At 38.9% G+C, this 27,916-nt stretch overlaps 1 protein-coding gene across 1 annotated transcript; it reads right to left on the bottom strand.

Moving 5' to 3' along the window:
* Window positions 1–1,162: 1,162 nt before the first annotated feature.
* lyplal1 (lysophospholipase like 1) lies at window positions 1,163–27,306 on the bottom strand. The gene is made up of 5 exons (XM_041250633.1): window positions 27,177–27,306; window positions 18,764–18,863; window positions 12,356–12,525; window positions 6,445–6,560; window positions 1,163–1,459 (listed from the first exon to the last, which is right to left on the bottom strand). Exons 1-5 carry the CDS (start codon window positions 27,259–27,261, stop codon window positions 1,244–1,246), a joined length of 687 nt encoding a protein of 228 aa, XP_041106567.1. The 5' UTR covers window positions 27,262–27,306; the 3' UTR covers window positions 1,163–1,243.
* Between the last annotated feature and the right edge of the window lie 610 nt (window positions 27,307–27,916).

Raw genomic sequence — 27,916 nt, 5'->3', positions numbered from 1 at the left:
AGCCTGCTTGTTAGATGGTATTAACAGCCTTCGCAATGGTGATGCTAAAAGCAGTCACGAAAATGGCATCAAGATACTGTGGATGAGATTGCAAGCAATCAACACCCGAAGCGTGTATTTTGGTCCTGAGCCATGCTTTTAACCCCAGCAGCTGCTCATAATGTACATGTGCAACGCACCATGTTGAACACCAGCTTGCATATAGTCTCTGTAAAAGAAACAGTAAATAATGTCTTCTAATAAAAAGAGAATAAAATGTCCTGTAACAAAAAACGAGTGGTGCTGTGCGAGATTATTATTTTTTTTTTTTAAATATAGATGCTCAGTAATCGTATTCCACTAAGCAGTAAATGGCAAAATAACACAGAATACATTACAGTGTAGTTCTTGAACTTAATGGACTGATAGTAAAAAAATAAATAAAACGTTTGCACAGTGGAGCGTTGAAAGGACTTGCTCAGCGAGACTGGAAATACCCAAACAGCAATGAACATTGAGTAAGCAAGATTCGCAAAAAAAAATGACTTTTGCAGTCTGGCCAGTGGTTCAGTCAGTAGTATAGTATAGTATCTGATTCCTAATTAAAAAAAAAATAATCCCTTAAAGCTGGATGTCCAGTCGAAAAGCAGACAGCTGACCACCCTACTTGTCCGTCAAGTTAGTATTGAAAGGAAAAATGGCGTTGAGGTCTGTGACCACATGTCTTCTGATCCATCAGGGGCAGGCCATGGCTGTGTCACAGACTCTACGAGCAGCTTTGATATATCTTATTCAGGTTCTGGGGTCTTTAGGAGGTAAATACCCATACTGTAATGGTCAACATTTCATACTTGAAAGGGAACTACAGTTACCAATATAATTAGGGTTCGTGGTTGTTAGGTTTTACAAAACCTCTCTCTCTCTCTCTCTCTCTCTCTCTCTCTCTCTCTCTCTCTCTCTCTATATATATATATATATATATATATATATATATATATATATATATATATATAAGAACTATGCATTGTTCACACTCCCAGGCAAACAGATTTTTGGTTCCATATTAGTACACATGCAATAGTTAGTAATGGCTCTAAAATGCAGTATAGTATCAGATTCCTAATTTAAAAAAAAAAATTACTAATTTTTTTGATAATAATCAAAACACAAACCAACAGTCATCTAAATGTCCCAGGGTTCCTTACTCAACTTCAACTTTATTAATGTTTCCAGTGAGTTTGGTTACAAAAGTTTGTTCAGCATTTTATGGCAGTTTTTTTAAAATCCATGACTTCAGTTGTTCCAGCTCAGGCCTGCTGAGCTCATGGTATAGATTTGGAAAAGAGTGAAATGAAGTTCTCGTTCCTAAAGATTTTAACAAAGCATTGGTCTCTTCACCCCACTGGTATAGCACCAGATTATCAGCCTTTCCATGGCACTGGAAAAGTTCAGGAAGAGGTGCTTCGCTGTTCTGGAGTACCTGCAGAGAATCCAATACTTTAGATTTATGGTTTTATTTAATTTCTTATTTAAAAAACTTTTAAACTTTTAAATATTTCTGCTGATAAAACATTTTAGAAAAGCTCATCTCCTCCTGTATGTGCACCTGTCCCAGTTTCAGTATAGCAGGAAGACACAGCATGGTCTACAATAAATCTATACACAAACACACACAGTCTAACTTCAATATAATGAACCCCCCTGGGACCTGTAGAAATGTTCATTATATCAGGTTGTTCACTACAATATTTGCTTTATCAGAATAATGAAGAAATGCCCAAATTGAATTGAACATCTTTATACAGCATACAGTAGTTCTTTCAAGACAACTCATCACTTAAGTTTGCAAAACGGCATTTGAATGATGGATATGAGTTCTGATCAAAGGTTCTGTGGAGTGATGAAACAATAATCAAGTTAGCCGGTCATGCTGAAAGTTACGTTTGAAGAAAGTCTGGTGAGGCGGTACAAAAGAGCATGGAGGTGGTAATATCCTTCTACGGGGCTGTTTTTTTCTTTAATGGCACAGGAAATTTAGTTACAATACATTGTAAAATGGATTCCACAGCATATCAAAAGATATTGGCCAATCATCTGAAACCTTCCTCTACAAAACTTGGTTTAAAGTGCAACCAGACGTTCCAACACAACAACGATCCAAAGCACAGATCAAAATCTACTTCAGAATGGTTAAAGAAGAATAAAATCAAGGTTCTGGAATGGCCTAGTCAAAGAGAACGGGAGAGAGAGAAATGTAAAGTAAACTATATCAATTGCTACGATTGCTGGAAGGACCAGCACCGTACTTGTTTTGTGTAGCGTTCATCCACCCTGTTTTGTTAGTGTCTACTCGTTTTGTTGGTCTATTTATTTTGGCCGCAAATACAGTGTCCTATTTTGGTGTCAGTGTTTTTGTACAACTTTTTATTAAATGCTGAACGAAACCACTCGCTCAGCTTCACCAAACTCCACCTCTCTGTTATTTATTTGTTGGTTCCTGGTTCTGGTCTGACGACACCCACTACAGCCGTCTTTGTGACAGGAGGTAACAAGATTGAAACATCAGGCACTGAGAAAAGCATGGGAACATGACTCCATCTACACTGGATACGTTTTTCAAGAGAAAGGGTACGTAATTACTGTATTCAGCATGTAAGTGTACTTTTTATTTTTTTCATTTCTTTACTGTTTTATTTTATAGTTTAAATGTTGATCAATGTGAAGTTGTCTTGAAACAACTACTGTATACTGTAGATTTCCAAAAAGCTTTTGATAAAGTCCTGCATAAAAGATTAATTCTCAAACTGAACACCATAGGGATTCAAGGAAACATATGTACATGGATTAGGGAGTGGTTAACATGTAGAAAACAGAAAGTACTGATTAGAGGAGATACTTCAGAATGGAGTGTGGTAACCAGTGGAGTATTAGGTCCTCTGCTATTCCTAATCTACATTAATGATTTAGATTCTGGTATAGTAAGCAAACTTGTTAAATTCGCAGACAACACAAAAATAGGAGGAGTGGCAAACACTGTTGCAGCAGCAAAGGTCATTCAAAATGATGTAGACAAGATTCAGAACTGGGCAGACACATGGCAAATGACATTTAATAGAGAAAAATGTAAGGTACTGCACGCAGGAAATAAAAATGTGCATTATAAATATTCTATGGGACATACTGAAATTGGAGAAGGAATCTATGAAAAAGAATTAGGAGTTTTTGTTGACTCAGAAATGTCTTTATCTAGACAATGTGGGGAAGCTATAAAAAAGGCCAACAAGATGCTCGGATACATTCTGAAAAGTGTTGAATTTAAATCAAGGGAAGTAATGTTAAAACTGTACAATGCATTAGTAAGACCTCATCTTTAATATTGTGTTCAGTTCTGGTCACCTCGCTACAAAAAGGATATTGCTACGCTAGAAAGAGTGCAAAGAAGAGTGACCAGAATTATTCCGGGTTTAAAAAGCATGTCATATGCAGACAGGCTAAAAGAATTGAATCTATTCAGTCTTGAACAAAGAAGACTACGCTGCAACCTGATTCAAGCATTCAAAATTCAAAAAGATACTGACAATGTCGACCCAAGGGACTTTTTCGACCTGAAAAAAGAAACAAGGACCAGGGGTCACAAATGGAGATTAGACAAAGGGGCACTCAGAACAGAAAATAGGAGGCACTTTTTTACATAGAGAATTGTGAGGGTCTGGAATCATCTTCTCAGTAATGTTGCTGAAGCTGACACCCTGGGATTCTTCAAGAAGTTGTTTGATGAGATTCTGGGATCAATAAGCTACGAACAACCAAATGAGCAAGATTGGCCGAATGGCCTCCTCTCGTTTGTAAACTTTCTTATGTTCTTATGTTCTATAAAGATGTTCAATTTAATTTGGGTGTTTCTTCATCATTCCGATACAGCAAATTGCCAAACCCTGTTATAGTGAACAACCTGATATAAGGAACATTTCTCCATTCACACAGTTCTCTTCACCATGACAGCCTCTCTTCACACAGACTGGAAAATGACCTTTTATTTTGTTTAAATACCTGCCTGACACTCACAGGCAGGTGATACTCATTAATTCTATAAGCCAGGTGAACTTCATCCTGGCTCCCTTCCGTGGCATTCCATATATATATATATATATATATATATATATATATATATATATATATATATATATATATACACACACACACACACACACACACACAGTACACACACAGTACCAGTCAAAAGTTTGAGTACACTTGCTGGAAACTAGGTTTTTAGGGAATGCTTTACGTCGTATACGTTTCTGTAAATACTTGAAAATGAAAACACATGTTACAATATACAAAACAAGACATAAGGAGTATCAAAGCAATGTTCAAGACAATTGAAAATTGTCTCTAAATCTTGGATTCCTCAAAATAGCCACCCTTTGCCTTAATAATAGCCTCACAAACACAAAGCATTTGACTAACAAGTTTCAGCAGGAAATCACCCGACATGTCTTCCCAGCTCTTCTGCAGCAATTCCCAGAGATGTAGGGCACTTGTGGGTAGCTTTGCTTTGACTCTTCTGTCCAGTTCGTCCCATACAAATTCTATGGGATTGAGGTCTGGAGATTGGCCAGGCCAGGTCATTAGATTGAGTTGTCCTTCACTTTCCTTCTTCACCGATAGTTCTTGTACAATTTTGAGGTGTGTTTTGGGTCATTATCTTGCTGAAGAATGGAGGACTGCCCAACTAGCCATAATCCTGATGGAATGACATGCCTCTGAAGTATGCTATGAAAGCCATGCTGGTTGAGCTTGCCATGGACTTGGTAAAGATCACCAACTCTGTCACCAGCAAAACAACCCCAGACCATGACACCTCCTCCATGCTTGACAGTGGGAACCACACATGCAGAACTCATGCGCTCACCATCTCTGCATCTTACAAATACTTTGCGGTTGGACCCAGATATTTCAAATTTTGACTCATTGGTCCATAAGACCGACTTCCACTCCTCAAACGTCCAGTTTCTGTGTTTTTTGGCCCAGGCAAGTCTCTTCCTCTTATTCTGCACTCTTAACAATAGTTTCTTTGCAGCAATTCTTCCAGTTAGGCCAGCTTCACGCAATCTCCTCTGAACAGTTGATTTTGAAACATCTGTACTTCTAGTAGCATTTAGCTGAGCTTGTATTTCAGGGGCAGTTAATTGCTGGTTTCGCAGACTTGTGACTTGAATTAACTTGTTCTCTGATTCTGAGGTCACCCTTGGCCTGTCTGACCTTGTTCGGTCTTCATGACTGCCAGTTTCTTCAAATCATTTGATGGTCTTGGCCACAGCAGTTACAGACACTTGCAAAGTTCTTGCAATTTGTCTTAAAGATTGACCTTCATTTCTTAAAGTAATTACAGACTGTCTATTTTCTTTGCTTAACTGAGCATATTTGGCCATTTTCTGCTCCCTTACATTCAGGAATGACAAACTTGTGCCTATGCTACCTATATTTATAGTAATCATGGACCCTCACCTGTTAACAACAATTGGTGACAAAAGGTTAATTAGGTAACATGCTAGTTAACTCAGAGAACATCTAACAAAGACACCTTTATATTTAGGCCGGTGTTCTAACACCGTGTTATATACATTTCAGACTTTTAACTGACTTGGGCTTCAGACTGAAATCCCCTTGCTTTGGGTGACCATTTCATTGAAATTGACAAGATTTACATTTTCATTTAAAAATTACATTTTTGAATGCAATTCACTTATGATTATCAGCTTATATAAGTACATGTATCATATAATGAAATATTAAGTGTTTATAGACAAGTTTATACAGTTAAAATCATAGATAATCATGAAAAACCTGGTTTCAAGCAGGTGTACTCAAACTTTTGACTGGTACTGTGTGTGTGTGTGTGTGTGTGTGTGTGTGTGTGTGTGTGTGTGTGTGTGTGTGTGTGTGTGTGTGTGTGTGTGTGTGTGTGTGTGTGTGTGTGTGTGTGTGTGTGTGTGTGTGTGTGTGTATTAGGGATGCCAATACAAAACACCATCTCTGTAGAGCAATGAAACAAAAAGGAGAGGGCTGCTCCATACTGTTGTACCTTAACAGATGAAAATGCAACGGAAGTATGTTGGTCCATACTGGAATATTAATTATTCAATCAGATCACTGTATTTTCCAGTAGTGTAAATGTAAATTACCTAGAGCCCTTTATAGTACTGAAGTAGGAAGACATAGTCAAGAGGCCAGTCTATTTGTGTTCCACCTTAAAACTAGACTGCCGGTGCTAGTGGAATGATAGGACGGTGAAAATAGGGGTCATGACTATAAACCCTTACAACGGGTTCTGAATCAACAGTCTTGCATCTAGGTTTTAAAAGCACCTACACCAAGGAATCAGACAATTCAGAAACTTTCCAAGTACCAGATGAATCCACTCCTGTAAGAGTAAATTCTCACCTTAATAACTTAATTTACCTGGTAAACAATAGAGTCCTTGTTCAAGAAACTGGATAAAGCAAAGACACCTGCTACTTGTGGATGAAATCGAAAAGCTAAATGCAGTGCCATGGCTCCTCCCATTGAAAAACCTCCTTAAAAAAAAAAAAAAAAACATTGTTGACCTTTACTTTTTTATTAGAAATTGGAGTTAGGAAATGTAAAAATGTGAAAAGGATCTGTAACTTTGTATTAAGAGAATCACAGAATACCTATTTTCACACAAGACAAAATACTAATTACTAAAATGTAAAATTCAGAAACAGTTATACAAGCCTTTAATTTGAAGTAAACATTTTTGAGAATAGTCCTGTATGCATGGATTTTATGTCAAAATGACAACCTTTAAGGTCGGAACACACATAGGCGGCGCCAAGATTCATTCTTTCTCTGTCACCCACCCCCCCAAAAATAGTTAATTCTATAGGGTGTGATGTAAAACTTTTGGCCACAGCTATAATGCCCCCAATATAATCTACAAAATAAAAACACTACTTTGTTTATCAAAGTTGTTTTTCTCTCATCTATATGTTGTTTTTTTATGTTGTCATCTATAGTAGTGAACTACAGAAATGATTACAAAAAATAAAGTAATAACAGTATCAAATTGGCTAAAGGAAGGACGCTTATCAGGAGCAATGTATAAAATACTGTCCTTGTAGAAAATATGGGAGGGATCAAACACTTCATGGTGCTGGAACACCTCAGTTGACAACAGTTTTAACAGTATAATTTTTCCTGTAAAACACATGTTGTCACCACTTGACTGTGATTAGTTAATCCACCATCAGTACCGCGTGGCAGCTACAAAAAATCACTCTGGATTTGATTTGAGCGGCCCCTCTCAGCGACACGATGTTATTATATCGCTCTGGTTTGTGAAGCAGACAGCGGCGGTAAAATTCTACCTGATAGCCGACTGCATCGCACCGCTCATGTGTGTCCCGGCCTTTAGATTCTTAGTAATATGTCTATAAAACAGATATCATAAATGACTAAAAGGTTACTGTAATTTCATTAACAGGAAGTTTTGGTGTTTAACTTATGTGTTAAGTAGAATGACATGTTCAGAATCAAGAGATAAACCTAAAAAGTCAACTTAAAAAATAATAAAGTTCGTCCACAAATTATCCTTGCTGCCATCTTGTAAGCTTTTCCAAACAAAATTGTTTCACAGATTGAGTAACATTTGCAAAAAAGGGTCAGAATGAGAGTTCACATTATTTAGTCTGACTAGAAATCAGTGACTAAAGATATGGCTAAAATTAACAAATTCTGTTTCATAAAATCGAATGAAACCTGATGATTAACGTAACGTTAACATATTGAATAGCATACTGCTTAGTAGCTTTCCATATGCGTGATGAAAAAAACGGACAAATTGAAAAATCTAACGTGAAATAGTTTACTGCTATAATGGCTTCCGGTAGACACTTGCAATATAATTTTGGTAGTTTCTTTGATTACATGATGTCAAACAAAATATTTACATTTTGTTCATATAGTTCTTTTTTATGATTGTTATGTCTCACAAACAGGGGTACAATTACTTCCAAACACCTACACCCGGTACTGAAAAACACACTAGATGATTTATAATGATTAAACAAAGACTCAGAACCCCCCACAGTCGCATGCTGGCACGACAGCCTAGCATTACTCACAAGAGCTATCTTTGACACTACGGTCAGCTGGAGCGCATGTGAATATTAGGCAAGGAGTCTTTCATGTGGTTCCCCACTTCTAAAGAGAAACAAAATAATAATACAAAAGCCTGGTTTTAAGCATTTCATTTTCCATGGAAAAATCTGCAATTCGTCAGTCAGTCCCAGAGAGGTCTCTAGGTGAATATTGAATAATATTTGTAATGCACACAGTGACTTCAAGAAGTATTTATAGTTAATGGCAAAATATTATGATTTAAGAAGATAATATTTCAATAGTGTCTAGCATGAACATGTGCTTTATGTATCATTTTGCTGTAGGAGAATTTTGTGTTTTTTGTGTCCAGCCAATCTAGTTTTAAGAAATGGTTTATACTTTTTTCTTGAAATTATATGTTAGAATTAACCATATCTGGTATTATGTACCTCCTAATTATCCATAACTGTTATGCCACTCAAAAGTGCTTAATTAAAAAATAGTAAAAGAAACTTAAATTCAATGACAATGCTTTGAGAAAGTATTTTCAATGGCCGGGTTTCCATGGAAAAAGAAAAATAAGTTTTTTTCCCGCTATTTTGGTAATACCTTTCAGGTAGTGTGGGTTTCCATGTAGTTTTCTTTTAGCCTGAGAAATTCACCTTCCAAATGGAAATAACCTAATTAATATTAAAACATGGGAGGGTATATTGAAATATTCCAATCTGGCCTTGAGCAACGACTGATATCGTGCATAGGCATGGGTCGTTATACCGGTTTTACATTACATTACGGTATTAACACCATTTCTTTTATTCTAAACCGCAATTATCATAATAAGGTTATACACCGGTTAACGCATTTCAACTGCAAACACGCTTCTTCTAAATCAGGCGATGGCACTTGCAGCCTTAGCAAAGTGTCTGAGGAAGATCTTTTTGTGAACTGACTGTATTTTGATAATGGTTTTGAAAGAAACGGTCAACGACACAGAATAAACGTTTCAATTGCTGCTTTCTTATACCCACAGCTTCCTGCATCGACTGCTCTTTGCTGCTGTCTTTCTGACGTCACACGCAGCTTTTAGAGAAATGCCTTCTCCAAACCTTGCAGCGCAGAACACATTTTCAATATGCAATAATTGTCTGGATTATCAACAGTCAATTTAATGTAATAGATAAACATTAACTTTATTCTAAAACTATACATCACCTATCACGGATTTAGTACATTATGTTTTTTTTCTGTTTTTGTTTTTTTTTAATAATCGATTTATTTATTTACTCTAGCGTTGACAAGGCTGTTCATGGCTTCATTGTATAATAATAAAATGGCATTCGCCTCCGCTACACGGTGGCAGCAGTAGTTTTAGTGGTTATTTACATTACGATTAGCAGGTCACTCGTGATCTTTGCATCGTCCCTTTGGTTCACAGCTGCAGCTAGCCTACCGCAATAACATTTCAAAGCTGTCCTGGGCTATGCAGAATCTGCATAGATTTCTGTGGTGTTGAGTGATGGCTACAGTGCATCTCCGAGATTCTGTGCAGCACTGTGCAGAACTGCGGAAATCTGAGCTACTGCAGCAGGATAGCCTTGTTTAAACTAATTGTAACAGTATTCCAATTTTCTTAGGTAAGCAAAGAAATATTTTTGTGCAGCTACTTGTGCAGTGTCGTAAATGTAAATCCAATAACACGTTTTATTATTAAAATATATATATTTTTTTTTGCTATACATATTTTTTATCCGGTTGAAAAAAATAAACGACTCATCTCTGCTCTATAATAACCTGTACGGGTATATGTTTGTGTTTTAAGCAAAAAAATCAATCATTTCCCAATTCTCTTCACCATCAGCTAAACAATTTCTTTAAAAACGTTAAAATGTTTTAACAGACTACAGCACCGCGTCATTTTGAGCAAATAATAAATCCAATACTGTTGTACTGTAACATTGAGAGTGTACAACTTTAGTTTTTTTCAGGTTTTTTTTTTTTTTTAATTATTCTGATTGTCTTTATAAAAAAGAAACGTACCAAGTTATCTGGTATAGTAAAATACTAAACACCAAATGTTTAAATCATTCCGAGAAAGGAAGTGTGTTTTGTTGGTTTCATTTTTTGTGAATTACAGTAATTTAAATGATTTTCATTAGTCTTTCTTCATTTGAGACTATTTGATAACTTGCATAATGTATACCGTGATATTAAGGTTACCACGGTATTTTTTATAAAGGCCATCATACCATGCAAATTTCATACCCTCCCATCCCTAATCGTGCAGCTTTCTTAAACTGGGTTTCCACTAAGTTCTGAGGTTGTGTTGAAGAACTGTAGAGTGCACCCTGCCTCATTTGGCCACCAAAAAAATATAATTAAAAAAAGGGAAAAGGGAAACCAAACAAAAACCCAGACATGGTGTATATAAATATCAATCACACTTTAAACAGCAGCACAACAGACAGCCCCTTGTACAATACGTTCGATCAGCATGCAGATAGCAAGAGCTCAATGCACAAGGCTAGACTCTAAGCCTTTTATAAGCACCAACCCCATCCACAGATAAGTTACTGTTAACCATTTAAAGGGGTACTGTCCCAAAACAAAGTTATATAAACTCCCTCCTTTATGACCCATAAATCAGTTCCACATACATCAAAATAAAACATCAGCACATTACCCCAAACAACCATATACATTCAAGAAAACACATTTAAACATATACCCAATACTCAATATTTAATATGGCCAATATACATCTTGAGAGACCAGCTCCCAGGTAAATTGTGCAGTACTCACATTCACCACTAGAGGCCACTACTGCTAAGAATTACAGTGCTGTACCTTTGATACACCAGTTTGTTAATGTTGTTGATTTAGGTTAACCTTATTTTAAGAGTAAGCTTGCATTTTTTTAAATTAAGTGCACTTTAAAATGTAGTTTATTCATTATTCCAATTAAGCAAACATTTATTAATCTCGTATGTTTTATATTTTCCCATGGGAACCATTGAATTGTATGTTGAACCCAACACACACAGGTACGTTTTCATTTGCCCCATTTTGTACAGGCCTCTGTCCGGAGATATTCTAGATTATATATATATATATATATATATATATATATATATATATATATATATATATATATATATATATATATATGTGTCACTCAAGCCTGGTGCTGTCGGTAGCCCGCAGCAATAATAAAGCCACTGGCAACTAATTCCCAGCTAATTTAATACATTTTGGGGTACAAACGGGACTTTTTTTTGTCCTTTGTAGGTACCCATTATAGATGCTACCTAAGATTAGTGTACAGTGTATTGCAGTTTATTGCTAAGGGACAGAAGAGTCTAAGCTTAAAGCAATCAGCTATCCGATCACCAAACTTGAAGACCACAAAAGTGTAAGAGGGAAAACAATATCTGTGCTTTGCAAAGAGCTTCCTTATTTATGTATTTACTGCAAAGGGCTACATTTTTTTTTTTTTTTTTTTTTACCTTATAAAGCTTATAAAACAAGTACACTATAAAAGCATTATTGTTTTACGAGTCAAATCATTTGAAATATTGAATAAATGGTGTCACATATAAAACCAAAAAAATACTTAATGTAGGTCTACTGTATGCTCAAATAAGCTTGCCTGGGCTACTTCCAGCAGATCTCAGACAATAAAAGATTGCTTGGTATAGATTTTCACTGATGAAGTCTTGTGTGCATAAGGTATGGCTTTCAGACATGTTTCCATGCAAAAAAAAACTTGAGTTGTTGGTCAATTGCATGACTTTTTAGCGTGAGAAGGTGATTTACCCTTTTAAAGTGGTACAGTGTTTTAGACACGCACTTCCTATAGCATTAAGAACGTGTGTGGTATGTGCTGCTACGCCACATAAGTCATGACAGTGGAGAAAGAATTTGTTTCTAAACTGTGTGAAAACCTGGCCAATGTCTTTAAAACATTTGAAAAAGTTTAGTACCACGTTTAAAACTATAGGCAAACTGTTACTAGAGTAAACCATCTTGCTGACTTGGTGCACTGTGTCTGAAAAGCTTCCAAATGCACATTTGCTTATATACAGTAATTACCGGCTTTACAAACAAACAAACAAAAAGGTATAGTTTGACAAACACATTATTAAAAAAAAAGACTTTTTTTTTTTTTTGTTTTGTTTTAACACGACCCAAAATTACACACAAAAAAATACATATTTTATTACATAAAATGTAATACATCAAAATACTTTACCTATTAGTATCCTGTTCTTGGAAATACCGGCTTTGACCTCCACATCAACCAAATCCCCAAGCACCTTGCACATGGAGTCAATCGATTCAAGGTGTTCTGGGCAATCATTTGAAATTTTGTATCTGTCAAACCACACATTTGACTGAGCCCCTTTCATTGGGGTGTATGGCCTGTGATGGAAACATAAAGGAATATTTATATTTGAGTGGTACAATGGGTGAATGCAACAACTAAAACATCCTTCCACTTGAATCAATGATGTCAGATGCAAGCAAGCACTCATTTTATTACCACACCGCATCTAACAAAGACTGGTCCTGGTAGCTCTGTGTAACTTGAAACTGTGGTCATCAAAGTGTTTTCTTGACATAGCTGACATAGGGTCCACAACTGGAGTAAAAACATAAAGTGAGGTGATATCCAGATGAGATCTACTGAGGTCAGACCTAGAGTCAATTACAATTGTAATTTGTAATGAATTCCAGTTACAATGCAATTATAATTGAACCTTGACACACCTTTCCAGGCTTACTTTTACTGACCCTATGTTTGAAAAAACTTTATATAGTATGTTCAGTATTTGTACCTTTGATTGCTGCTTGGTAGAATAAACAAAGTAAACATGTTAATGTGTGTAGCTATGAATGTGTGTTGCTCAATGCATTACAGGCTCTAATATTGGCTTTGTTCTCATTTTATTAAGGTTATTTTGCCATTGGACAAATCTTCAACACAGATGTCACCAGATTCTGTCAAAACCAGCAAACAACCAGAGATTGGGTTTAACTTAGCAATCAAAAACAGCAAAATACTGCAGCGACATTTTATTTTAGCTACAGTATTTTTACTTTTAAAGAGTAAGTAGAAGTAGCATGGTTCTGAAAAACATAGCGTTATACATCCCCATGCGTTGCTACAACTGTTTAAATAATGTGCCTGAAATTTTTCTATTCATTGTTAACATCCTGACAACTCTTTATTAATAATAATCTTTATTTTTTATATAACACCTTTCATAGCGGACCACCACCACAAAGCCCTTTACAAGATACGAGACTAGGGTCTGTGAAGAATGCATCACCTGCAGAGTCATTCACAGGAACCTCTCACCCGAAAGACGAAGCACAAGGAGGTTAAGTGACTTGCTCAGGGTCACATAATGAGTCAGAGGCTGAGCTGAGATTTGAACCAGGTACCCCCTGGTTACAAGCCCATTTTTTTAACCACTGAACCACACAGCCTATTTACACTTATAACTTACTTTGTTTCAAAGCTCTTTTTGAAATGTCCATTTTTCAAAATGTTTGGGATAATTATCTTTTGCTTATTAACTCCTTACATGGAATTCTTTCCATCATAGTTTGAAGATGGAATTTGAAAATGTGTCTTTCTCTGGCTATAAATATCGTATTCGGGAACTGCTTAGAACCTCTTGCCAATGCTTTACCTCCAGTCCACATTAGAAAACAGACATGCCCTACTTACTCTATTCTTAGATCTCTGTATGCTGCTGACTAAGTTTTAACCACACATGTTTTTATTGTGTTTTCTTTGTATTTGTCCTATATTGCTTTCCAGGACACCCTTCTAAAAGAGGCCTTGTCTCAACGGGTAAATCTCCTGGTTAAAACGAATACGAACAAGTCTGGATGTGCAGGGTCTCACTGAAGCAGGTGATAACATCCGATTCCCTTTCAAGTAAGAAATGTAACCATTACCATATGGGTATTTACTGCTTAAAGACCCAAAACCTGAATACTGATGTGCCAAAGATGCTCAAGTAGCCTGTGACGGCCTGCCCCCGACAAAACAAAACAAGACTGCGCTCAATGATCTCAGTGTCACTGTTCCTTTCAAGACTGAACTGATCAGAGATCCTGGTTCAGATAAGTACTTGTTGCTTTTGTGTGTGTGTGTGTGTGTGTGTGTGTGTGTGTGTGTGTGTGTGTGTGTGTGTGTGTGTGTGTGTGTATATTTTCACATTATTGTGTTTTTACATGATATTAAACTAATCACTGTAATAGTTTTTACTAATGACGCACATTGTGTGCACTACAGCCTGTTGTTTGTTACATCCCGCTGCGGCCTTGTGCCCCACGTGAAGCCAGGTGCTTGAGTCGCTTCTTCCCAGGGATCCAGCAACATAAGTTGGCTGCATAGCTCAGTCTGGAGTTATTTTATTTCTTGTTCTATATTTGTTTAACTGTTATATAACTGTGTTTTGTTGGGAAAGTTTTTTACAGCGACTACACACAGGCTTGTCTGCAACATGGTGCTATAGCACATGTGCCTTATGAGCAGCCACTGGGCTCAGGAACACTGCACAGGACCTTGATACTTGCTTCAGTTGTGTTTGCTTGCAATCTCTTCAATCGTATCTTGATGCATTATGAAGGCTGTTAGTACCATTCTAGCAATCAGCCTTCCCTCAGTTTCATGTGTGGTACTGACTGAGTGGTTTTGCCAGTGACAGGTGGGCATCCCTGTACCTTGCCATCCACGGTGGCTGCAGACCGGTGGACCCGTACCGGACCCGTACTGCACCGGCACCGTCCTTGTACCGACCTGGTGCTAAAGTCACAGCAGACGTACGGAACTGACACGGTTCCATACCATACCGACCTGGTGCTAAAGTAACCAAACTGACCGGCTGCTTGTGCGAGTTTTGTGCACCTTTCTCCAAGCCCACACTTGAGAAACGTTTATCCCACAGCTCTATGGAGAGCTCTGCGCCCCTTACTCCTGCTCAGCGCTCTTCCACATCACCCTCTGTTAGAGAGGTGGCTGCATCCTCACCCTATGGCTCTGGGCCAAGGGAGAGCGGATCAAACACCTGCGAAAGTAACCCAGGCTGAAAACTTCCTCATCCTCCACTGCTTCTTCTCCCCCCCAAGGAAGAAGAAGAGTCGCCATTCCAAGTGATCAGCTGACACTGAGCAAATGGAAAAGCTCTGGGCAGCTGTTTCCTACCATGGAACTGTTATCGTGGAATTACTGTGGGAACATTCAGCATTGCCTGACCCACCTGTCCCAAGGAGGCTACAAGCGTAGATTGGCCACAAGAGGACACACTGTCCATCGCCGACTCTGAGGAGGCGGGCGGACAGTTTCCGTCTGAGGACATGGAGTGTGACAGTGCATCTCCTCGGGTACAGGCAATGACTGCGTCACAGGCTCATCGAGCAGCTTTGGTACATCAATAATAACATAACGATTTTTAACATAATAACATAAAAAAAAAATTGTGTGTTTTTAAAGAATTGTGAATTGGCTAGAGTAACTATTTAAAATCAGTAAATGTGTGCATGTGTTTACTATATGTAACTTTTTTATTTATAACTTAAACTACAGTGTAAAATCATTGTAAATAAAACATTTTTTTACAAATGTATTGTACAGTATATTGAGTACAAGTTATTTTTATAACCCTTTGATTTGAAAGGTTCCTGAACAGCATGTTTAAACAGATGTACTTTTTTCACATTGCAAAAATGTAGCCTATATATTTTATACAGCTCAAAAATCAATTGTTAAATTTAAATAAACATGCACTTGTATTTTCAATGTAAAACTAAATACAAACAACCGTAAGATTGTTTTAATCTAACCATTTCAACTTGCTGTACTAGAAAATTGACTCCAGATAAATAAATATATAAATAATAATAAAAAAATAAATAGAAAATTCAAGTATATACGAAGATTAGATTTGGGATTGCTGTTGTACTTGCCTAATTACACAACAGTAAATAATGACTTTATCAAGAGCCAATATTAACTCATGCATCAAGCCTGGAAAGGAAAACTGATGTAGCCATGTTACTATTTCTGTTTTCTTTTCCGCAGAGATAAAATCTGGGTCTGTTTCCTCAATTGTGGTACATACACAAAGCTGTAAAGTTGGGCAGCTAATTAAAAATGGTTCTTGATTAATCAACAGAGCAGTGTTCAATCAAATTTAACACAAGAAATCCAATACTTTCAAGTACTGGTAACAGGTGGTTTTTCCCAGTAGATGTTTCAAGAATAACTTTCTGGCTGGAAAAACAAGAAGGCAATACAAACACATATATTGCTTTGCCAGAAAAAAAGGAAACCTTAAAAAGCCAGCAGTTGGGGAAATAAGAGCAACACACACGTTTTTGTATTATTGCATCAAACAGAGGAAACAATAGTCCTTGACAAGCTATTTACCCAGCTGTTAAGCAAATATCCTAATTAGATAGATTAAGTGACATTTTACAAGAGATCTAAAATGCTTATTTGCATGAAAAACACAGCAAAAAAAAAAAAAAGATGTACCGTACTTACATGTTAATGAAAATAACAGGCTAGCCAGCAACCGTAACGTTAAAACCTTTTTTGACCAACAATTTGTTTGGAATTGCATTATGCTTCATTCAACACTGACAGAGATGCAAGTATTTGTTATGTACTAATTGAAATAATCAAACCATCATGTTTCCTGGTTAGGTGTAACTATTATAGATTGGACAATCAGATTGTGCCCAGCTGTTTATAGCCCATGCAGTCAGTTCTAAATGTACAAGCAAATAGCAAGAAGCCTGTGTGATTTTGCTATTAACAACCACAGTAGCAAACACATTTCTCAGACTTTGTACTTAATACACACAGTTACCAAAGGCATTGGGGGTTTCATTGTAAAAGTTAAGAGTCTGGCTTTAATTAGTGATGGCTAAAGATGGATTAAATAAATATTTAGCCACGGTTTTCTTTCTTTTTTTTTTGTAATAAATTTAGTCGTTGCCAATTATTTTTATTTTTCTCCCAATTTGAAAATGGCCAATTATTATTTAGGCTCAGCTCACCGTTACCACCCCTGCGCTGACTCGGGAGTGGCGAAGACGAACACACGCTGTCCTCCGAAGCATGTGCCGTCAGCCGACCGCTTCTTTACACACTGCGGATTCACCATGCAGCCACCCAGGAGCTACAGTGTAGGAGGACAACGCAGCTCTCGGGCAGCTAACAGGCAAGCCCACAGGCGCCCGGCCAGATTACAGGGGTTGTTGGTGCGCCGAGGACACCCTGGCCGACCTAGACCCCTACCCCCCAGCGACGCTCAGCCAATTGAGCTCCGCCTCCTGGGAACTCCCATCCACGGTCAGCTGTGGAATAGCCCAGACTCGTACCGGCTACGTCCAGGCTAGGGCGCATCCTGCACTCATGCAGAGCGCCACTTGGGAGCCCTGCCATTTTCTCTGTTTGCATTCTTCATAACAACTTAACTTGTGTGCCCTGTTGTACACAAAGGGTAAATTGTTATAAAATAGGGATGTCTAACAAAAACTAAAAACATGAGTTGGTTATTAAAGACACTATTCAGCAGACTTGCATTAACTGATCTCTTCTGAGGTGAATTGGACAGAAACGTTTATCCCACAGCTCTATGGAGAGCTCTGCGCCCCTTACTCCTGCTCAGCGCTCTTCCACATCACCCTCTGTTAGAGAGGTGGCTGCATCCTCACCCTATGGCTCTGGGCCAAGGGAGAGCGGACCAAACACCTGCGAAAGTAACCCAGGCTGAAAACTTCCTCATCCTCCACTGCTTCTTCTCCCCCCCAAGGAAGAAGAAGAGTCTGATCTCTTCTGAGGTGAATTGGACAGAAATCCAAAACCAAGGCTTTCAAGCAACATGGACCAGCTAGGAAGTATCTAAAGAGGACAACTGTCTGGTGAAGTTCCATAAAAGTGCATGTTCTGCAAACAGTGAGAGGGTTAAACTTTAAAATGAATACTGGTCAAGTGGCAGCATGTCCTCTATTGTCAGGCCACTTACGGTTGGGATTCTTATATAAAAAGCTGAACAATATGAAAGGGTCTATTTTAATTATAAACTGCAGCATATCTAAATACCACCTTTTAACTTTGTCCCACTAGTAAGGGGGAATTATTGATCATATCACTAAAACAGTAGAATAATAGTAGCCATAATAATATAAAAATCTCCAAACTCACAATCATCAACCCACTCACTGTTGCAATTTTACATAAAATCTATCATTCACATATAGATTAACCAATTCAGCAAAATGGCACATCTGTTAATTTAATTTACTTCATAAATAGGTCCCTTTATTACCAGGTATGGCTTGGACGAGATGTAACAATGGGAGACAAACTAGGGAGTAAATGTCACTCCAATTCCAGCTTAACCACAAGATCTAGGAAAACTTGCCAGGCATATTAAATGTATCCATTGCACCTGGGCTAATTTGTCTTCTAGTGTTTCAATTGTATACAGTTTTATTTTAATATTACCAATTACCCTTACAAAAGATGTGCATCTCTGGTTTGAGTTATTCTTCTCTCAAATCAATGCACATCCATAGGATAAGCCTATATTATGAATTTGGAACAGCATTACGAAGTCTACTGGTCACATACCTTAAAGGTGCTGTTGGATAAATTACTCGTATATGCTGAAAAGCAAGATCTTGTTTCAGCACATCACAAATCCATGTTCGGATTCCCTGGCCACTGTCACCTAACATAAAAAAAAAAAAATTAAAAAAAAGATTATGGATTGCATTTAAAAACATAAGGAAATATTGTAACACAAAGTACAAATTTGCTTTAAAAAAAAACTTACTTCTTTATAGATTAACTTGCTAGGGATGGCAAATAAGTGTTTAAACATATAAACTCCAAAGAAGTGGTTAAACATTGAATAATATACTACAGTGGCCTGCAAAAGTATTGACCCCCTTGGCATTTTTCCTATTTTGTTGCCTTACAACCTGGAATTAAAATGGATTTTTATTTGGATTTCATGTAATGGACATACACAAAATAGTCCAAATTGGTGAAGTGAAATGAAGAAAATAACTTGTTTCAAAAAATTATAAAAAATAAATAACGGAAAAGTGGTGCGTGCATATGTATTCACCCCCTTTGCTATTAAGCCTCTAAATAAGATCTGGTGCAACCAATTACCTTCAGAAGTCACATAATTAGTTAAATAAAGTCCACCTGTGTGCAATCTAAGTGTCACATGATCTGTCACATGATCTCAGTATATATACACCTATTTTGAAAGGCCCCAGAGTCTGCAACACCACTAAGCAAGGGGCACCACCAAGCAAGCGGCACCATGAAGACCTAGGAGCTCTCCAAACAGGTCAGGGACAAAGTTGTGGAGAAGTACAGATCAGGGTTGGGTTATAAAAAAATATCCGAAACTTTGAATATCCTACAAAGCACCATTAAAACCATTATTAAAAAATGGAAAGAATATGGCACCACAACAAACCTGGAGAGAGAGGGCCGCACCAAAACTCACGGACCAGGCAAGGAGGGCATTAATCACAGAAGCAACAAAGAGACCAAAGATAACCCTGAAGGAGCTGCAAAGCTCCACAGCGGAGATTGGAGTATCTGTCCATAGGACCACTTTAAGCCATACACTCCACAGAGCTGGGCTTTACGGAAGAGTGGCCAGAAAAAAGCCATTGCTTAAAGAAAAAAATAAGCAAACACATTTGGTGTTCGCCAAAAGGCATGTGGGAGACTCCCCAAACATATGGAAGAAGGTACTCTGGTCAGATGAGACTAAAATTAAGCTTTTTGGCCATCAAGGAAAACGCTATGTCTGGCACAAACCCAGCACCTCTCATCACCCCGAGAACACCATCCCCACAGTGAAGCATGGTGGTGGCAGCATCATGCTGTGGGGATGTTTTTCATCGGCAGGGACTGGGAAACTGGTCAAGATTGAAGGAATGATGGATGGCGCTAAATACAGGGAAATTCTTGAGGGAAACCTGTTTCAGTCTTCCAGAGATTTGAGACTGGGACGGAGGTTCACCTTCCAGCAGGACAATGACCCTAAGCATACTGCTAAAGCAACGCTCAAGTGGTTTAAGGGGAAACATTTAAATGTCTTAGAATGGCCTAGTCAAAGCCCAGACCTCAATCCAATTGAGAATCTGTGGTATTAAAGATTGCTGTACACCAGCGGAACCCATCCAACTTGAAGGAGCTGGTGCAGTATTGCTTTGAAGAATGGGCAAAAATCCCAGTGGCTAGATGTGCCAAGCTTATAGATACATACCCCAAGAGACTTGCAGCTGTAATTGCTGCAAAAGGTGGCTCTACAAAGTATTGACTTTGGGGGAGTGAATACTTATGCACGCTCAAGTTTTCATGTTTGTTTCACAATAAAAATGTTTTTGCATCTTCAAAGTGGTAGGCATGTTGTGTAAATCAAATGATACAAACCCCCAAAATCCATTTTAATTCCAGGTTGTAAGGCAACAAAATAGGAAAAATGCCAAGGGGGGGTCAATATTTTCGCAAGCCACTGTAGATGTATAATCGGTCATATGACAAATTTTACCAAACGCATATTTTTTTAGTGTATTAATTTTGGTAATTTATTATCATATACAGTCAGTCCGTCGTGTATCCGACTGCTGTGCAGCCAGAGTAAAACGGAAGGGTTACCCAATTGCCTCCAAGTAGCTTTTCTAACTGGTGCAACAGAAAGACTGACACTGGCACAGGTTTTATTCTCAGTCGATCTGGCACTTCATTGGTGCACTCTGTTTTTCATCCTGTAATGGGCGTGGTATGGTATCAACTCCACGGAGTAATAAAGTTTTTTCTGAAGTTTGTTATATATTTATTAATAAAATGGCATCTCTAAACAAAGTAACAAAGTGAAGTCATGCTTGGAAGTATTTTGAGGAACTGGGTGACAAAATTGCTATACGTTCAATGCTTAATCATTTGAAATTAAAACATTCAGAAATTACTGAGGATGGAGTTGCTGATGGCAGTAAAAAGCAAATATCCATAACAAACAGGACGCTCCAGATGGAGACTGGCATTTATTCAGCCCTTACATCCTTGTGAATAAGTATAACACATCAGTAAGGACTGGGGCACTTGTCAGGATAGAAGGAAAAAAGAATGGAGCAAAGTACAGAAAAGTCCTTGAGGAAAACCTGCTGCCCTCTGCAAGAAAGTTGAAACTGGGTCGGAAGTTCACCTTTCAACATGACAAAGACCCAAAGCAAACAACCAAAGCTATACTGGAGTGGCTAAGGAACAAAAAGGTAAATGTTCTTGAGTGGTCCAGTCAGAGCCCCGACCTAAATCCAATCGAACATTCATTAACTCAGGAGGGTGGAGTCTTATCTAATTATGATCTCTCAGTTTTCTATTTTTAATATATAATTTCTTTCTCAATAAAAACTGTGTTCCCCTTAACAGTGTGGAGTATGGTGTGTAGACAAGTGGAAAAGAAATCTTAAATGCATAAAACTCTGAGGCACTGACACAACAAAATGTGAAAAAAGTTCAAGGGGGTGTAGACTTTCTATAGGCACAGACTGTTTTAGATTTTGCAGCAAAACAATGCGTAAATTCCCTTTGCTACAAACTAATTCATTACTTGCATCTGCAGCTGCAGGTTTCTAAGTAGTAGTCGATATAGCCAACCCTGCATTAAAATAAATGCATCTACTCTGTCTCTTTCTTTACACAGTTCTTTATTAAACAATTTATCACCGCTATCTATGCATAGGTTTCATATGTGTTCTAGTTAGCTAGATAATACAAGTTGAAAACAAGTTGTGTATCCAGTCGAAATTACACTAGCCTCAGCGATTACCTTAGCAAAACGATAAGCTACATTTCACCAAAATATTTTTCTATCTCAATTTTGTTTTCACTTTGCGTTTTTCCACCTGTCCCCTTAATTAAACATATTGGAAGAAGAGCACTTGACTTCTGGAATGCGACTACCACCAATTCGAGCATACATGGATGACATGACAATAGTCTGTACGGATTGGGTATTGGGCAAATTAACCAATAACATTGAATGGGTACGAATGTAATTCAATCCCACTAAATCCAGTCAGACTTTGGCACACTTAAACTCCTCGGTTAGAGCAGAGATTGGTAGCTGCAGTATTCCTTTACCATAAAGTCCCACTCTGCTGAACCTTTTATCTACTACTTTACCTTTAATTATAGAGATGCTCTTTGATTTAGTGGGCTTGAATTGCATTCGTGCCCATTCAATATTATTGGTTAAGTTGCCCAATAATCGACTAGTGCAGGCTACTGTTGTAGTCATTGTTGTCATGTCATCCATGTATGCTCGAATTGGTGGTAGTCGCATTCCAGAAGCCAAGCGCTCTCCTCCCACTACCCATTTTGATGCCCTTATAATTACTTCCATTGCCATGGTAAAAGCCAGTGAAGAAATGGTACATCCTGCCATTATTCCATCTTCTAGGCATTGCCATGTAGTGCTGAATTCAAAAGTTGAAAAACTAAGTTGTAAATCTCCAAAGTAGGTTTTCACTAAATTTGTTATTGTCATCGGTACGCTAAAAAAATCAAATGCTGCCCAAAGAAGTTCATGTGGCACTGAACCATATGCATTAGGCAAATCCAGGAATGTCACATGGAGCTCCTTCCTCTCCTTTTTTGCTGATTAAATTTGTTGCCAGATTACGCTGATGTGTTCTAAGTATCCTGGGAAACCTGGAATGCCTGCTTTTTGTACTGACGTGTCAATGAAGCAGTTCTTTAATAGGTGGGTTGACAATCTCTGAGCAATAATGCTGAAGAAAATCTTGCCTTCTATGTTTAAAAGGGAAACAGGACGAAACTGACCGATGCTTGTAGAATCCTTTTCTTTTGGTATAAAGACTCCACCTGCTTGGCACCATGCTCTTGGTAAAAACTGTTTTTCCCATGCCACTTTCATCAATTTCGACGGGATTCGAAGAACTCCAGATGCACTCTTGTACACTCTGTATGGAACTCCATTAGGCCGTGGAGATGATGATGCCCTTGCTATTTTCACAGCTTGCTCTACTTCTTTCCATTTAGGTGCACAGTCCTCCATTTGGTATTCGGATGGATTGATAGGTGGGATGTCTGAAGAATTGACATAGACTCCTTCCTTTCTGAATCTGTATGTGTTTCCTCCAAAGATCTCTCCAGCTCAAACTTAGATGATTTTAGTCTGCCATTTTTCTCGCTGGTGAATATCTTCTTTACAAATTTGAATGGATCTTTATAAAAGTTAGTTCTCGCATGTTCTTTCTTTTTGTAGCGTTTCCGTAGGCACTCAGCTCTGCGCAATGTTGCAAGCCTATCTTTTACATCTTTGTAACAGATTTGAGTCCCTCTTTCTGACTTTGTTCTGCTTTTTTCCATTGCTTCTTTAACTGCCTCCTTTCCAGGAATAGTTTGTACTTTTTCCTTCCTTTTTTCAATCCCAAACCTCTCACTTCCATATGCGTAGATGATGTCCCCAAATTTATCCAGCTTTTCAACTGTTCCATTTAACCTTTCCAAAGTAAAACAGAGGTCGGTGTTTACTGTGTCCCACACAGTTTTCTCACAATCTCTTGGCCATTTAACTCCAGGCTTGTGCCAGTTGAGGTTCTTTTCTCTCTTACGCTGGTTCGTCTGACCGGGTTCGCAAGGATCATTAGGTTCTTCACTAGTTGAATCCACGCAAGTCCTCCTCACGTCTATGACAGGGGTGCTGATATCCTGTGAACTGTGGTTTGTTTCCTGTCACTGGAGTTCATTCGACTGACTTGACTGACTTCGTAAGAAGTACTGACAATGCGAGGCCCTTGTCCCTTCTCTCTCAAGCATTTCATTCTCCCTTGATGAATCTTCAAACCCCTGACCGTTGTCGCCTTGATCCAGCCGCAGACACAAACCTAGAGTTCCATGTCTTTGCTAACTGCAGATCTTGAACAAGTCTTTTGTCAAGTACTCTCCAATCTCATATCTGTTTCCATTCCTAAGTCGTTAACGGTGTTATCCAACATTGAGTCATCTTCCGCCCCAGCTCTCGCAGACTCTAGGGGTATTTTTCTCTTTAATTTCTTAGAAGCCTTGGGCGGGTGTCTCCAGCATCCTGTTTACCTTGAAAACATAGAGCTGGATACTGCCGACCAGGGTAGCTAACCCTTGCCAGCCCCAATGGGGTTTCTTTCCTCCTGTCAGCTGTCTCTCCATGCTGTCACAAGGTCTTTCCCTTGTTGGCAGCTGCACTATTCACAGCAGTCACTGGATGTATCCAGTGGATACATTTGGCTTCTCGCTGGCGCCCCACACATTTTCAAAGTGCATGGATGTAGCACTGCCTCCACTCAGGCTGTGGGGTACTCGGATCCTATACTATCTGGACGATTGGTTAGTTTGCACGCAGTTCACGGCAGTTCACCTCCCCAGTGTGGATAACAAGGCAGCAGACCTCCTGTCCAGAAGACCTCCAGACAGCTCGGAGTGGAGGCTGCATCCTCAAGTGGTGAAACAGATTTGGGAGAGGTTTCGATCTGCACGAGTCGACTTCTTTGCCATAGCCAAGTCCACTCATTGCCCCCTGTGGTTCTCCATGGAGAGAGACGGGGGCCCCCTGGGAGAAGACATACTAGCTCACCCCTGGCCACAGGGGCTATTGTATGCGTTCCCTCCACTACCATTACTACCACTGACATTAGAGAGGATCAGGGTGGAGAGAGCACAGGTTTTGCTGGTTGCACCCAGATAGCCGAGACGCCCCTGGTTCGCTCTTCTCTTTGACATGTCGTCGGATCAGCAGTGGCAGCTTCCTCTGTGCAAGGACATCCTGAGCCAGGTGGAGGGGCTATTGTGGCACCCGAACCCAGCCCAGCTCCAACTCTGGGTCTGGCTGTTGAACGCAGCCATCTATTCAGACGTTTGTCAGATGCAGTGGTAAAAAAACTACAGTCTGCTAGGGTGATGAGCAATAGACCCCAGAACTCATACAAATGGAAAGTTTTCCAAGACTGGTGCCTTGCTGAAGGTCACGATCCGGTGACTTGCCCGATTGAGACGATATTTAACTTTTTATAACACTCGTTTAACGGGGGAAATCAGCATCCACTTTGAAGGTATACCTGGCAGCAATATCAGTGTGCCATGACAAAATTGACTCTGTGTCCCCTGGGGCACGTTTCTGGCAGTGCAATTTCTTAAAGGGACTCGGAGGCTTCGTCCTCCCATGAAAAGTATGGTCCCCAAGTGGGATCTAGAACTGGTACTGCAGGCCCTTATGGGTCCCCCATTTTAGCCCATGGCACCAGCAGAACTGCGCCCTGTTTCACTGAAAGTGGCATTTTTAATAGCCATTACGTCTGCCAGACGAGTAAGTGAGCTCCACGTGCTGTCCATCGATGACACATTTATGGCTTTCACTGCCATAGGTGGTATCCTCATTTCATATTAACCAATCAATGGTTTTGGAAACTTTCAGATCTCCCCCGCACGAGTCAGAGGAGGACCGTATACAACACATGCTATGCCAGTTCAGGCTCTGCGCTGTTATTTGGATAGGACGGCATCCAACCAGCTATGGTTGTCTGCTATGGGTCCCGCTCTCGAAGTCAAGCCCTATCGAAGCAACGTCTAGCGCACTGGGTGACAAATGCGATACGCCTGGCGTATGGACTCCCCATAACCAGGTGGACATTACTACCCATTCCACCAGGGGCCAGGCAACATAGTGGGCTTTCCTTCATGGAGCCTCCTTGGATGAGTTACGCAATGCTGCTACAAGGACAGGTAGTCAGACATTTGTGCATTTTTACCTCCTTGATGTTACAAACTGAACAAGACCTTCTCTGGGCTCTAGAGTGTTGCAGGTGGCATGCCCTTAGGCGTCATGTGGGCTCTGAGGCTCTCGCCAGGGAACTGTACTGTCGGTAATCTGGAGCTACAACAGCTTAGGTACAGCTTTCCCAATCGTTAGTGGTTGTCATTTTGAATTGAAAGGGAACGTTAGATTATTACCATAACCCTGGTTCCCATAAAAGAGAATGACAACCATTACCCTTTGAGGTTGTGTCCCCAGCTGACCTGTTTTCAAAAGAAAATGGCAATGTGCTACAGTGAGGACGTCCGTCTATAACAGGAGGTGGGAGGGACTTCCCCCTCACAGCAGGGCCCTGATAGGGCAGCTTTTGTATATATGCTCAGTGATTGACAGTCAGAGAGGCTCTTCCCATTCGGTAATGGTTGTCATTCTCTTTTCTGAGTTATGGTAAGTTCTGAGTTTTACAGACCCTTCATTAACTAACATACTTTGATCATATACTGTAAAATATGCACCCAAGACAAAACAACAGTTATGACTTAATCATCGAGGGTATCAGAATTAAAATGTTCTATCTAGACATTATTTAAACAATATCTTTTTGTCTTAGTTTGTATACTTTTAGCATTCTAAAATACAAACATACATGTTTGTTTAGCTGAGAAATACTCCTATATTTGCATTTTTTGGTATCTTTTTATAAACAAAATGGAATTGAATTTGCGTATTCAAAATGAGACAGAATTTACAAATGCGGAGAGGGAGCAGTGTATTAAATTACAGGGGTCACAATAACAGCATGTTTTCTGTACAGCAACAACATGCAGTAGTACAGGTTCACGATGTGCCTATCCGACCAACCTGTATTTATTTATTTATTTATTTATTTTTAATAATAAGTATTGGTAAATACCAAATAACTACACATGGTTGGATTTCTTCTGCGAAATATATTGACACACAAAATTAATTCTGAATAAAGTCATATGATCTGTAATCAGAACATTTAGTCTGTGTTTAATATCGTAACATATTCAAAAGTAGTTTAGTAATTTTGTGTACAGATTGCGTCACTCGGAGCAAAACTGAACTTCACTGACACTCTCAACAGTTTAAATTAAATGACAAAAACTGTACAGTTTTTCTTACACCCATACGACACTGATAACCTTAAATTCAAAGTAAAAGAAAAAACTGAACCTGAGCCATGTAAGAAGATAACAGTCGCTGTGTGTTTTCCTGTTTGTGACACTACACATTTGTGCAAATTCGAAAACGCAGCCATTTCGACACTGTAACCTGGGAATCGTTCTTCCTGTAAGGGCGCGCACGTCTTATCTGGACTACAGACGTCAATACAAAATGTGCACGCGCATCTAACAGGGAAGAAATATTGAAAACAAAATCATGGCAAGGGTAAGCTTTAATTGTACATGGTTAGCCAGTGTAAGAAGAATGTAATTTGTCTGGGCGAATTTTGTTCTTTTAATTATTACGTTGAACAGTGACATGGTTTAGGAAAGGAAACACAAATAAAGATATTAGAGGAAAAACGTTCTTAATGGATGTTAAGTCTCAAGGTTTACCAGCGAAACTCATGGTTTTTTGACAGTTTTGAGAGTCTCACGGCCGTGCAATGGATTTTCACGTTTGTGCTTTTTTATTGCTGCAGCTAGGCAAACTCCTTTACTCGAAGGCAGAATTGCCTTGTCCAAACTGACGGTTCCCTTTCAAGTGGAATGACAACCGTTATCGAATGGAAAGAGCCTCTCTGACTTCGTCAAGCACTGAGCATATATTTAAAAAAGCTGCCCTATCAGGGCCCTGCTGTGAGGAGGAAGTCCCTTCCATCTCCTGCTGAAGAGGGGCGTCCTCACAGTAGCATATCGCCATTTTCTCGCTCACCTCACTGAGACAACACATATATTGCCTTGTGCTCT

This window comes from Polyodon spathula, chromosome 5, assembly GCF_017654505.1.
Source record: "Polyodon spathula isolate WHYD16114869_AA chromosome 5, ASM1765450v1, whole genome shotgun sequence".
Lineage (NCBI taxonomy): Eukaryota > Metazoa > Chordata > Actinopteri > Acipenseriformes > Polyodontidae > Polyodon > Polyodon spathula.
Note: the sequence above shows the minus strand (reverse complement) of the source record. Positions and strands in the feature narration are given on the sequence as shown.

Coding starts and splice junctions, on each gene's coding strand:
- lyplal1 (XM_041250633.1), bottom strand. CDS start 27,261: ATGGCTGCGTTTTCGAATTTGCACAAATGTGTAGTGTCACAAACAGGA. Junction 18,864..27,176: donor TATCTTCTTACATGGCTCAG/GTTCAGTTTTTT, acceptor TTTTTATGTTAG/GTGACAGTGGCCAGGGAATC. Junction 1,460..6,444: donor AGGACTCTATTGTTTACCAG/GTAAATTAAGTT, acceptor GATTCTCTGCAG/GTACTCCAGAACAGCGAAGC.